Source organism: Sceloporus occidentalis, unplaced genomic scaffold, assembly GCF_023333645.1.
Source record: "Sceloporus occidentalis isolate IW3139 unplaced genomic scaffold, rSceOcc1.0.p SCAF_22, whole genome shotgun sequence".
Taxonomy (NCBI): Eukaryota; Metazoa; Chordata; class Lepidosauria; order Squamata; family Phrynosomatidae; genus Sceloporus; species Sceloporus occidentalis.
In genome coordinates, this window is record NW_028317002.1 from 8,236,729 (window position 1) to 8,249,007 (window position 12,279).

At 37.5% G+C, this 12,279-nt stretch overlaps 1 protein-coding gene across 1 annotated transcript in view; it reads left to right on the forward strand.

The window, feature by feature from the left end:
• LOC149300959 (transmembrane protein 132E-like) overlaps positions 1–12,279 on the forward strand; it is a 91,484-nt gene that overhangs the window by 67,539 nt on the left and 11,666 nt on the right. Inside the window, exons 7-9 of the mRNA XM_089484493.1 lie at positions 3,933–4,125; positions 4,277–4,420; positions 8,224–8,429. Of these exons, the coding sequence (XP_089340619.1) occupies positions 3,933–4,125; positions 4,277–4,420; positions 8,224–8,429 (543 nt within the window). The remainder of the gene's footprint in view (positions 1–3,932; positions 4,126–4,276; positions 4,421–8,223; positions 8,430–12,279) is intronic.

Sequence of the window (12,279 nt, forward strand, 5' to 3'; positions counted from 1 at the left end):
TGACCATTACACCAACAGGGAACTTTACAACATCACATTCTAAATACATAGACATTACTATGTAGTTGGTCTCACTTTGCAACTATAAGGCTTTCCATAAGATTTTGGCGTGTTTCTATGGGAATTTTTGCCCATTCATCTAGTAGAGTATTTGTGAGCTCATGCACTGATGTTGGACGAGAAGGTCTGGCTCACAATCTCCATTCCAGTTCATCCCAAATGTGTTCGATGGGGTTGCGAATATTTGAATATCTACCAATTAAAGTGGGTTTGCTAGGGGTTTGTATAATTTGATTTACACAACATGCCTACCACTTTGAAGATTCTAAATATGTTTATTGTGAAAAAAGAAGACAAAAAAACTTGAGCGTGCATAACTAGTCACCCCTTCAAAGTAAATACTTTGTAGAGTCACCTTTTGCAGCTATTACAGCTGCAAGTCTCTTGGGGTAGGTATTTATAAGCTTGGCAAATCTAGCCACTGGGATTTTTGCCCATTCAAGGCAAAACTGCTTCAGCTCCTTCAAGTTAGATGGGTTCTGCTGGTGTACAGCAACCTTTAAGTCATACCACATATTGTCAATTGCATTGGGTTCAGATACTCCAAGCTCAGCTGTGGCCTTGATTAATGCCCTCCTTGCCTTGCTGTGAGTTTTAGTGGGCAGCCCTCTCTTGGCACCTTTGTTGTGGTGCCATATTCTTTTCATTTCTCAGTAATGGATTTAATTGTGCTCCGTGAGATGTTCAAAGTCAGTTTCTATACTTCTCTACAGTTTTGCCCCTGATCTGTTTGGAGAGCCCCTTGGTCTTCATGGTGCTGCTTGCTTGGTGGTATCCTTGCTCACTGGTGTTGCAGACTCTGGGGCCTTTCAGATACTATACATACTGTATACTGAGATCATGTGCAAATGCTCTGAAAAATACCCCTCGTTTTATAATCCGACCTATCACTTACAGTAGTTACTACCTCCCAGTCCCTCCCTGCAGTCACTCTGATGATTGGCCCCACCCCTTTTCTTATAGCCTCCACACTGCTTAGAAACTCATCTAACAGTAAGTATAAAATTAATATTTCGGTTGCTGAAAGTTAGGGGAGGTGGGGGTTAATTTATGGGCAGTTATGGTTAATGGGGTCTTTAGGGTCAATTTAATGCTGAGGACTGAGAGTTAATTTAATAAGGTTAATTTAAGGTGCAGTTAGAGGTAAAGGGGGGGGGGAACTAAGGGGAATCTCAATCCTGTATTTATAAAAGTATTGTGTCGGTGTGCTGTGAACGAGTCTGTGCATGACTTTTTCAACTGCTGAGGAGGCCATACCAGCAGATTATGTAAACCCTTGCCCTGAGGGCTGCAAACACACCAGGGATTTTTTTATATTGTTTTAACCCAGGTAGTTTCAACTGCTGTTATAGCAGCTATAGCCACAAATCCTGGCTGTTTGCTGCCCTTGATGCTGGGATTTTAACACCATTGATTCATAGCGATCTCATAGGACCGTCTTATTTTTCACCATGCTATGAAATGTAAAATGGGTTATATAATTTGGCCATTTTCTATACCTCTGCTGATTGTGATAAATGGATATTTTCCTTCTACTTATTAATGACCAAATAGGGTTGGTTATATACTCAATATGTCCTAGACCTGGCTATGATGTCCAGAAGTGGGGTAAGTGTATACAGTTAAGCTCTACTCATATCCCACCACATTTTATAAGCATCCGGGAAGGAGAATGTAATATCAACTACCAGAAAATGCCAAATTTGTAAATGTTTGGAGTTCATATTCACAAGAAACAAAATGTGCCTTTCAACCCGAGGCATTTATGAAGCAAGAACTTGCCCTTTACCAGGGCAAATTATAATCCTTCTAATGCAGGAAATACCAGTCTACTGTTAATAATGGTAAAGTTAATAATCTTCTATCTTTATCGCACCAGCACGGACATAACACGGGAGGAACTTCCACAAGTGTTGACAACACTTTTGGTGACGTCCTCTCCTTAATCTACCAAGGGAGGGAGAGGACGTCACCGAAAGTGTTGTAATTTTGGTGGTAAACGCTGTCATTTTTTACGGCAGTTCGCGTGAGGTTATGTCCACCAAGATGCAGACAAAGATAGAAGATAGCAGATTGAAGGTAGAGGATAAGAGAAGGGAAAGAATAAAGTACGAAGAAGATGTGGTCTACAGATAATGTAGTGAAACATTTTGAGAGCGAGAGAGAGTGGACAATATTGAGAGTGTGAGAGTAAATGTGGGCACCGGGCACCAAATTTTGTTCCTGAATTAAAAATACCCCTGAATTTTCAGCTGATGTGAATGGGCAGGGAACAAAATTTGTTGCCTGAAAATGAACGGGCCAAAAAGGAACTCCAAATTAGTCCAAATGGTTTTTGGCCCATTTGCACATAGTGTGATATACCTCTGGTCAAATCTCAACATCTTTCCCTTGTCGCTTATTTTATGTGAAGCTATGAAACTGATTTCCATCGTATATTCTGGTGGCTGAAACATTGTTTGAACCATAATTCTAAGTCCAAAAAATATAAGTCCAAAACTTAATCAAGCTGTAAAAGCAAATACGGTATGTTTGAGTACAACTCACACAATTCAGACTCCAGCAGGCACGAAATTCAGACTCCAGCAGGATCTCAGTGATTAAAGCTTTTCTCATATATTTCTACCGAATGTGGTGTGTGGTATCTGGGCCACAAAAAAACATCTGTCAGTGGCCCACATGATCTACAAAACAGTACCAGCCTTCCCTAGTGCCAGACTGTTTACATTTGTACATTACATCTATAAAGACATTATTTTAAGTTGTATGAGCAATCATTATTTTTAATACGTGTGGCACAAGCACAATATGTGTCCCTCTCTCACACACTTCATACCCAGATAACACATGATAGAAACACATACATTGGAAGTTCCCCATGCTGAGTTTGATAGATACAGGACTCTTGTCCTTAGAGACCAACACAAATAGCATTGTTGTTTTAGTGAAAGAAATGGGCTGCTGTAGTGTGTGCAATAAACACTTACACACTTCAAACGTCTCCCCTTTTCTGTTACTCGGGTGTTTCCTGTATTATTTGTACAGCCTACTGATTCTTTGCATCAATAAAGAGCGTGGTACTAGATCACCTTCCATTATATCTCTGGTGTGCATGGTGTTTTTTTTATATTGATATTTGTGTAATGCATTATAATGCAAAGTATATATGTAGTGTCTCAAGTCATCAGCATCTGTGCAGTGTCATTTTTTCTGGAAATTGTAAATACCATTATCAAACTATCTTAAATATAATATGTATATGAAGGTACTCTAAATACACGTGTTGTATATTTGAAACATCATGAAATAAGATAATAGGTTTGTTAAATGTTGCATGAACACAGATTTTGTATAATCTCCCAGTTTCCATGTCTTTGATCAGGTGATATTGCCAAAAAGCAAAAGTTTTATGGAGTCTCTTCAATAAAGGAATAGAGCACATTTACATATATTTTTTAGATCAAAAACTCTTTTTTTAGCTCCTGGACCTTAGATATCTCTCAGAGAGCATGGATATAATATGCTGATCTTAGTTCTAATTGTTATATACAGAAGATCTGGGACACTACTTAAGGAGACATGGAGACACACTGTATTAATCAAATTGTAATCTCTCTACAGGTTTTGACCTTTCTGCTAAATTGTGTCTACCGATCTCTGCATATTACTTCCCATTGATGTCTTCTACATTTCCTGCTTCCACCTCTTTGTATCTCTAAGGCTATTAAATTTAATTCAGATTCCTAAATGCCTTTCATGTATTCTGTGATATTTTTGCCTTCCTTATATATATATATATATATATATATATATATATATATATATACAAACTAAAGGTCGATGTCTTTTCTGAACATTTGTTTTATTTCTAGGACGGATGATGCCCCTTATCAGATAATGCAGCTGGACTTTGAGATGGAGAATTTCACTAGTCAGTCTGTCACAAGACGCATAATGTGGCACCTAGATTATAGAGGGAGAAATCCCCCTCCTGATCTGGAAAAAGCTGTTACTGAGCTAACGGTAATACAGAAAGACATTCGAGCCATCGTCCCTCTTGCAATGGTTAGTATTTTCTTTTTTCTCTTTACCAACTTCCATAGCCATATAATTACCTTATATTATTTGATATATCATACCCCCTTCCATTTGTTTTCTGTCATTATTTAGCTTTTGTATGTATCTGGTGTACAAATATGATTTTGTGTATCATCAGGACACAGAAATAATAAACACAGCCATTTTAACTGGACGGACAGTAGCCATCCCTGTGAAGGTCCTGGCCATTGAGACTTCTGGAGATATTACAGATATATCACCTCACACTACATGCAAATCCAGTAATGAGGACATCATCAAGGTGAGACATACAAATACAGCGAATAGCACCATACAAAAAGTACTGGAAAACATAAAATCAACTAAACCAAACATGCTCTGAGAGAGCAAGACAAAAAAAGAGATGGCTGTAGTTATACCAACAGGAACATCCCTTATGTAAGTTACAATCAATTTGGAGTGGCTTTGGTCTCCTTCTAAAACCCTAGACAGAGAAAGTCTAGCCAGCCAATCATCCTGACCAGTTGTTTAGATCTAAGCATGGCCAAATTACAAAGATTTAAGGACCTCTTGCCTCAGAAATGTGTCCAGGGAAGCAGAAGTAGCCCATTTCCCCCCTGTGCTTTGTGTACAATGTTATCCAACTTGTTGCTAGATTTTATCCTAGCTAGCCATTCCATAAGGGAACAGACAGAGAGGGGATTTCAATGTAGGGGATTTCGGGATCTAGCATATGAATGTCTCTATTTTATATTTTGCCAGCTGCGTAGGAGTGGTGTGTAGCTACACAGCCTCTGGGAAATATTTAAAAATTAGATTATCAACCTTCCTGATAATACGGGTGATCATTTGACAGAAGGACTGAATCTTAGACCCTTATGTGTGGGGAAAAATGCCATTGGGATCTTGGCACTTCTTACATAAGCCATCTGTAAACCTTTAAGTATTACATTACATTTATTTATAAAGTACCAGCATATTCTGTAGTGCTGTTACAATGGAGCACGGTGAAAATATATAACAAACACAATTTAAAATTGTAGCACATAATAATATTATTATACGCCTTCTAAAGTTAAAAATTGCATGTATTAGAAATAATGCAACATTATGAACTATGAACTACAGTTAGGCCAAGCAATTGATAACGTTTAGGAGATTCAGTTAACTAAAACAGTGTTTTACCTGTTTGTGACACAGGATGTACTATTATGTTCTAACAGATAACAGATGACATAATAGTACATCCTAAATAGTGCATCCTATAGTTTTACACCGGTTTAACGGCGGATGCCTGAACAGAAGTCCTGACGGTTGTGACACCGCTTAAAACAATATTAAATATTAAAGGTTCCCAGAGGGTCTATCCAATGGAGCCCTGTTACTGCTTACTCTGTGATCAGCACCAGGGGTGATCAAAGAGAAGAGAGGGAGAAACTGTGTTTCTTCATCTTCAAAAAATACTTAATATTTATAGAATATTTAAAAAGTAAAAATTATTTAAAGATAGTTAAAATAAATAAATAAAGTTAAAAAAATACTACATTTATTTTACCATGGTATCATAAAGGAATCTCCAGCAAGAAAAAAGTGTAAAGCGTAAAATAAATAAATAAACTCATTGTTTGGGGGCACTGAAAAGGCTTTTTGGGGGTTTGCACTTATAAGATGCTTGGGGCAAAGGTGGTGCTCACAAGCTGTTTGGGGCAAAGGTGGTGCTCACAAGCTGTTTAGGGCAAAGGTGGTGCTCACAAGCTGTCTAGGGCACTGTGTGACATGTTGCTTGGTGAACTTGGGGTGAAGTTCATGTTGCTTGGTGAAGTTCCCACATCATCTCCATCATCCATGCCTCTGGGAATTTGTAAGTATCTGTATTCTGACTCTCTAGGTGTCAAACTACTCTTTGATATTTGTAACTAGGCTCCCCTAATTTGCCATCTTCGCAATATGTGATTCAAACTTGTGAATCCTTGATGGTTAATTCATATTTCTGGCTCCATGCCTTTAGTGTAAAAAAATATGAGGTCACACAGCAGATTAGCTACAGTGATCCTTAATTGGCACGATATAAGCTAAGAGTCTCATCTTCCAGCAGCAATTTTATGACTGAGCCTTTCTCAGCTCAGGAATTGCTTGCAGTTGGGGAGTATTGGAACATGTCCTTAAAGATAATAGGTATCCATGGATACATGCAAGACTTGTGTGCAGAAAACTGATTGCTCTGTGCGCAAGGTTAAATCACACCATGATGAACTTGAAATGACTAGATCCCAGCTAACTAACTAAGCCGCCAATATACACTGGTGTGCATATTTGGGAATCATCTTTTTTTTTTTTAAACTATACTAGCTACTTGGCCAACACTGGCACTTTTAAAGAGTCTAATTAAATATGCTTTTTAAACGTTAGGACTTTTACATAATATATTTACATTATGGATTTGATTTGCTAAAGAAGTAGATGACAGGAGAGTTGTTCTTTCATCTCACTGACGTAACTTTACATTATGAAGGGTTTCAGTGAGCTTTTGCAAAAAATCTTGGATGGTCCTGAAAAGTACTATTAAATCTGAGCTGTTTTTTGAAAGTCACCCCACTCATTGCATTGTGCATTATCCGGGGCAAACGTAATCATTCTTGCAGAACAGGGCAAGACTGCACACCATGCACTGATGCATATCCAGCTATTGGTCCCCAGTTGACGCGGCATTTTTCTGGTGTGCCGGGTGTCCAGTCCAGGCTTGTTACAGAGAAATAGTAAATTCAAGGAGAATAAACCAATTTGTTTTTTCTACAAACTCTCCTCCCACTTTGTTGAATAAGCTATCAACAACTGACGCTACACAAAAGTGAATTTTCAGTCTCAACAACTTTAGGTTTGCGGAAAAATAAAACTTTATGTCACAGAGCAAATCCTATTTCCTGAAGAAAACAATGATACAATCAAAATGAAGTCTCATATAATAAAAGGATAATATAAAAAAACAGATGACCTAGCACTTCTAACTCAGCCCGTGCACAGTTATACACAGTGAGAAAATATATGAAATTTGTGTATTACTTTTTTATCTCCTTTTGTAGTTGTTGCCAATAGTAAGCCAGCCTTTTACTCAACTTTGGCAGCTTTCTTGGCTAAAGAAAATAACTCTGTGCCTAAAGATGCAGAATCTGATATGTCCCATTATGATACAAGTTTCAAGTAACTCCCACAGTGACGCTGTAAATCATTAGGTTCTGCAGAATAAGCACAAGAATATTACAGAGAGCCTGTGCATCATATGATCACAGTGGTGGACTCAGGGAAATAATATATCTTTCATCTTTAGTTTTCTTTACTGATATTTCTTCAGCACCAGCATACTCTTTCAACTCTACATGGAGAAAAAAAATGCCCTGCCGTTTCTTGATTCACAGATTTGCTGAAAGTATCTCTAAAAATGCATTATATGACAAATCCTGTTTTCTTCCATAGAAACAACTCTTTTGTTGATGTAATGGGTCATATTCTTGTTGTCTTTGAAAATTGCCTATTACGGTCTGTGGTCCACAAGTAATTGTTGAACATTCTCTTTTAGAGTAGAAGAGAACACAACCACAACCCTTTCTATGCCAAAGGCTGAAGCTAAATCGACTGATGTTACATTGGTTTATATAACATTGGGGCCTATTAAACAGTCTAGTCCCTAGAATATAATTTTTATAAGCTACACCTCACCAATTTACTTTAAATGCTAGTCCATTATTAAAACATCATTTTATATGTCATTATTTCACGCAATAATACACAAATAGAAATTCCCATTGCCATAAATAGTAGGTTGGGGGTCCAGTTTTCTATTAGCTTTGAATGAAAAAGCAAGTTGTTAGCTTAAGATGGTCAAAACATCTATATATTTGTTATTTTAACACTTTAAGATCATTCAGAAGGGGCTAGATCAAAGGTTGGAGAATCCAAGGTTAACCCTGTGATGAGCATGTTTCACCCTATCAATTGTGTCTTTACAAAGGAAGACTCTGTTTGTAGCCAAGATACGCCTGTCTTGAGTGCTATACTATGGCAGAGTCATTTTCAAGTGTCTAAATCTACACCATTTTCTATTGACAGGTGTCAAGCAGCTGTGACTACGTGTTTGTGAGCGGAAAAGAGACCAGAGGCTCTATGAATGCCCAAGCCATTTTTAGCTATGAGCACCTAAACGCACCTCTGGAAATGACTGTTTGGGTTCCAAAACTCCCATTGTACATCGAACTTTCGGACTCCAAACTGAGTCAGGTGAAAGGGTGGAGAATCCCTATACTGCCAGACAGACGGTAAGGGGAATCTGTGATTAAGTATAATTATCTTAAGTGCCTAGAGGAGAAAATGTTAAACTACATTGCAGGAAAAAGCAGGGAAGAAATAATGTTTTTTTTGTTACTGACCTCAAGGGGGTCCTGGGAATGATGCTTTAATGAAAGGCTGTTGGTTGGGCTTTGTGAAAACATTATGTCTCTGTTTAAGTTCGCGGCTGACATTACAGTCTCAGTTTTTTTTTACAGAAATTTGTACATGTACCAGAGATACATAGCTCACCACACGTATAAGTCATCTTACCGTGCAGTAAAATTCAGCGGATCATTTTATTCTGTGTGATTTAGAAGATCTGTCCTACTTAAACTGACATTAAAACCATTATTTCTTATAGCAAATGAAAGAATTTCGTTGTCCTTGACTATTTTGTTTGCTGTCACCAGTGGATTGCAGCCAGAGATTCAATTAGGTCAATGACTTGATGGACTTTGCAAATATACTTTTGTAGGTTTTTTTTGTTTTTTTTTACCAGTAAACTACAAGGAGCATAACCATATCACAGCTTCTGTCGCATCTCCTCTATATGCTATTCTACTTTTAATTGGTTTTATCCAGACTCCTGTACAAAATATTACAGGGCTGATAAAGAGCATAAATCTTAGACTCACTTAGACTCAGAATGCAAATTATAATAAATTAGGTCTGCAGTAGCAATAGCTTGTACTAATCTGACTTTAGTTATACTCAGTATTCAAATTTATAATACTGACATGCAAATAAATGCTCATTTTTATATGGGGACTAACAAAAATAATATATTTTAAACAGCGTTATTGGTACTGGCTAGAAAATGGAATTGGAGATAGTATCTGCATTACACATGCAGCAGATGGAAGATGATTTAATTGTCCACTACTCACTTCTACAATTAGCCATTTTATGTTCCAATTGCCATACACCTCTATCCTCTCTCAAAATGTACACTTAGAACCCTTATAAAGCTTGGGGCAGAGACTAATACTTGAGATAAATGTATAATTTGTATTTTTATGTATGTAGTAGTAGTCTACCTGGCATGCTTCTGTTATTAAGTGAGGGAGAGTGAGAAATTGAAGCCCATATTAATAGATTTGAATGTTGATACAACAATTTTCATCATAGCACATTTTCCTTCTAAACTATGCATTTTTTTCTAGTTAATGTGCTTTTTTAAAAAAAAAAACAAAAAAACATCGTAATTGTTTACTTTCCTGTATTCTATGAATATCTATAAAATGTCATCTAACAGAAAAACCACAAACTCATCCCTTACAATAACATGTAAAAATATCACCCACCCCCACTTTGTGAAATATAATTAATTGTTGCCTTTGGCAACGAATAAATGAAGGTGTAATGTATCTGGGTTTTTTCTCTGTTCCTGTATTAGTCACCCGAAGGCTTTAGATACAATGAATTTCTAATTCAAGTGGAAGTGTTAGATATTGTGATCTTGGTGTCCTGGAGGTTGGTTGTTTTGCTTCTAATGTGTCAATTAAGGTATATTTCTGATAGTATTGTCTGTGATCAGTCAGATATTCCACTTAATTTATTCCCTATAGTGAGAGGACTGAACACAGAATGCATAACCTTTGGAATCTTGTCATTCACACCCTGAGATGTAGAAACACCATCAGAATCATAATGAAAATATGCACACACTGAAATGTATTCTTACCCATGCTAGGAGGCAAGCATTCGGATATGGAGCTGCGCCTTTACTGGTGTTCACCTCCCAGTAGCCCCACTGACAATTATGTTGGTCAATAAGACCTGAGCTGAATTTCCTTGGACAGTAATGACACTGAATCTATTACAACTACTTCACTCTCTCCGGTCAACATTACTTCCTTGATTAATCACATTCAACCTTCTTTCCATCTAAACCCCACATGCAAATCAGTTTGAATTAAAAAACCAATAGCAACCGATGAGGGAACAGGGAACAACTCATACTACAGCCTTACTGCGCACACAACTGTACTACAACTATTTGGTGCCACTATAGCACACAGTTGTGTAAAGATTAGGGCACACAGTTGTGTAAAGATAAGTGGAGGACATATTGCATCTCATCTGTTACGTATGTGTTTCTGCATCCCCCATCAGAACTAACCTAAACATTGTCTGTTAAATGCTAAAGACCCCCTCCGTTCTTGCACAGGAAAGGCGGCTCTAGATGTAGAAGCTCTCTGTCTCCTAGTTGCAACTCTACTGCTAATTATGTTAAATAAATTACAGTCACAGGGCTGATATAGTATATGGAAGATAAGTAGGCTACAAGCAACATCAAGTTATTTCTGCTGTAACCAAATATGACCTGTAGAACTGAAGTAACTACATAGTTACATAGTACATAAGGTTGAAAAAAAAAGACCTAAGTCCATCAAGTTCAACCCTTCTACCTAACCTTCCTACTCTTGAGCTAAAAGAAGGCAAAAAAAACCCTAATTAAGCTCCTTTGAATTCTGCCATCAGGGGAAAGAATTCCTTCTCGACTCCAAGAGGCAATCGGATTTCTCCTTTGATCAATAAGCTCTAAAATATTAATTCTATTTTCAGCCCTGTATGTCCTGCCTTTCTGAAAAAAAATATCCAGACCCCTTTTGAAGGTATCTAATGTATTTTATAACACCACCTCCCTTGGCAGTGAATTCCATACCATATTGTCCTTACTGTAAAGAATCCCTTCCTTTGTTGTCTATGAAATCTCTGCTCTTCCAGTCTCAGAGGGTGACCTCTTGTTCTTTGTATATTTCTGCTAATGAACAGGTCACTGAAGAGCTCTTTATATTGGCCCTGCATATATTTATATAAAGTTATCATATCCCCTCTAAGACACCTTTTTCCAGTGTATATAATTTTAACTTTTTTAGTCTCTTTTCATAACTAGTATCTCCCAATCCCCTTAATTTGTAGCCCTCCTTTGCACTTGTTCTAGTTCCATAATATCCTTTTTAAGGGCTGGTGCCCATAATTGTACTGCATATTCAAGGTGGGGTGAACCTGTAAAGAGGCAAGATGATTTTCTCCTTGTTTAAAATTAATACCTCTTTTTATGCATGCCAAAACCTTATTGGCCCTTGCAGCTGCTTGCTGGCATTGCGCACTGTTTTCATGTCTATTGTCTACCATTATTCTTAAGTCCTTCTCATTGGTATATTCCAATTATAGTATAGGTTGCATTTTTATTATTTTTACCATAATGCATAAGTTTGCATTTATCTATGCTGAACCTCATCTGCCACTTGCACGCCCAGTCCCCAACTCTGTCTAAATCTTCCTGCAAAGAAGAAACATCCAGTCTGAATTACCGGGCCTAATTTTGTGTCATCAGCAAAAACTGTGACATGGCTCTAAATGCAGCTTGGGAGATCATTTATAAATAAATTAAAAAGAAGAGGACCCAGGACAGACCCCTGAGGCACTCCACTTAATGCCTGCGTACAATCTGAGAAACATCCATTCACAACAACTCTCCGCATTCTATCTTTCAGCCAATTTCTGATCCACATACAGACATTTGCCCCTAAGCCTGTTTCTGTTAATTTGTAGAGTAGCCTTTTATGTGGAACCGTATCAAATGCCTTAGCAAAGTCCAGATAAATCACATCTACAGCCACACCCAGGTCTATATTTTTACTAACTTCTTCATAGAATGCTAATAGGTTGGTTTGACAAGACTTTTGTCTTTCACAAATCCATGTTGACTTCTACTAATTGGATTATGAATCAAGATATGTTCTTGAATGTATACCTTTAGAAAGCCTTCAAATAATTTCCCCACCACCGATGTTTAGCTTACTGGCCTGTAATTGCCTGGTTGAGATT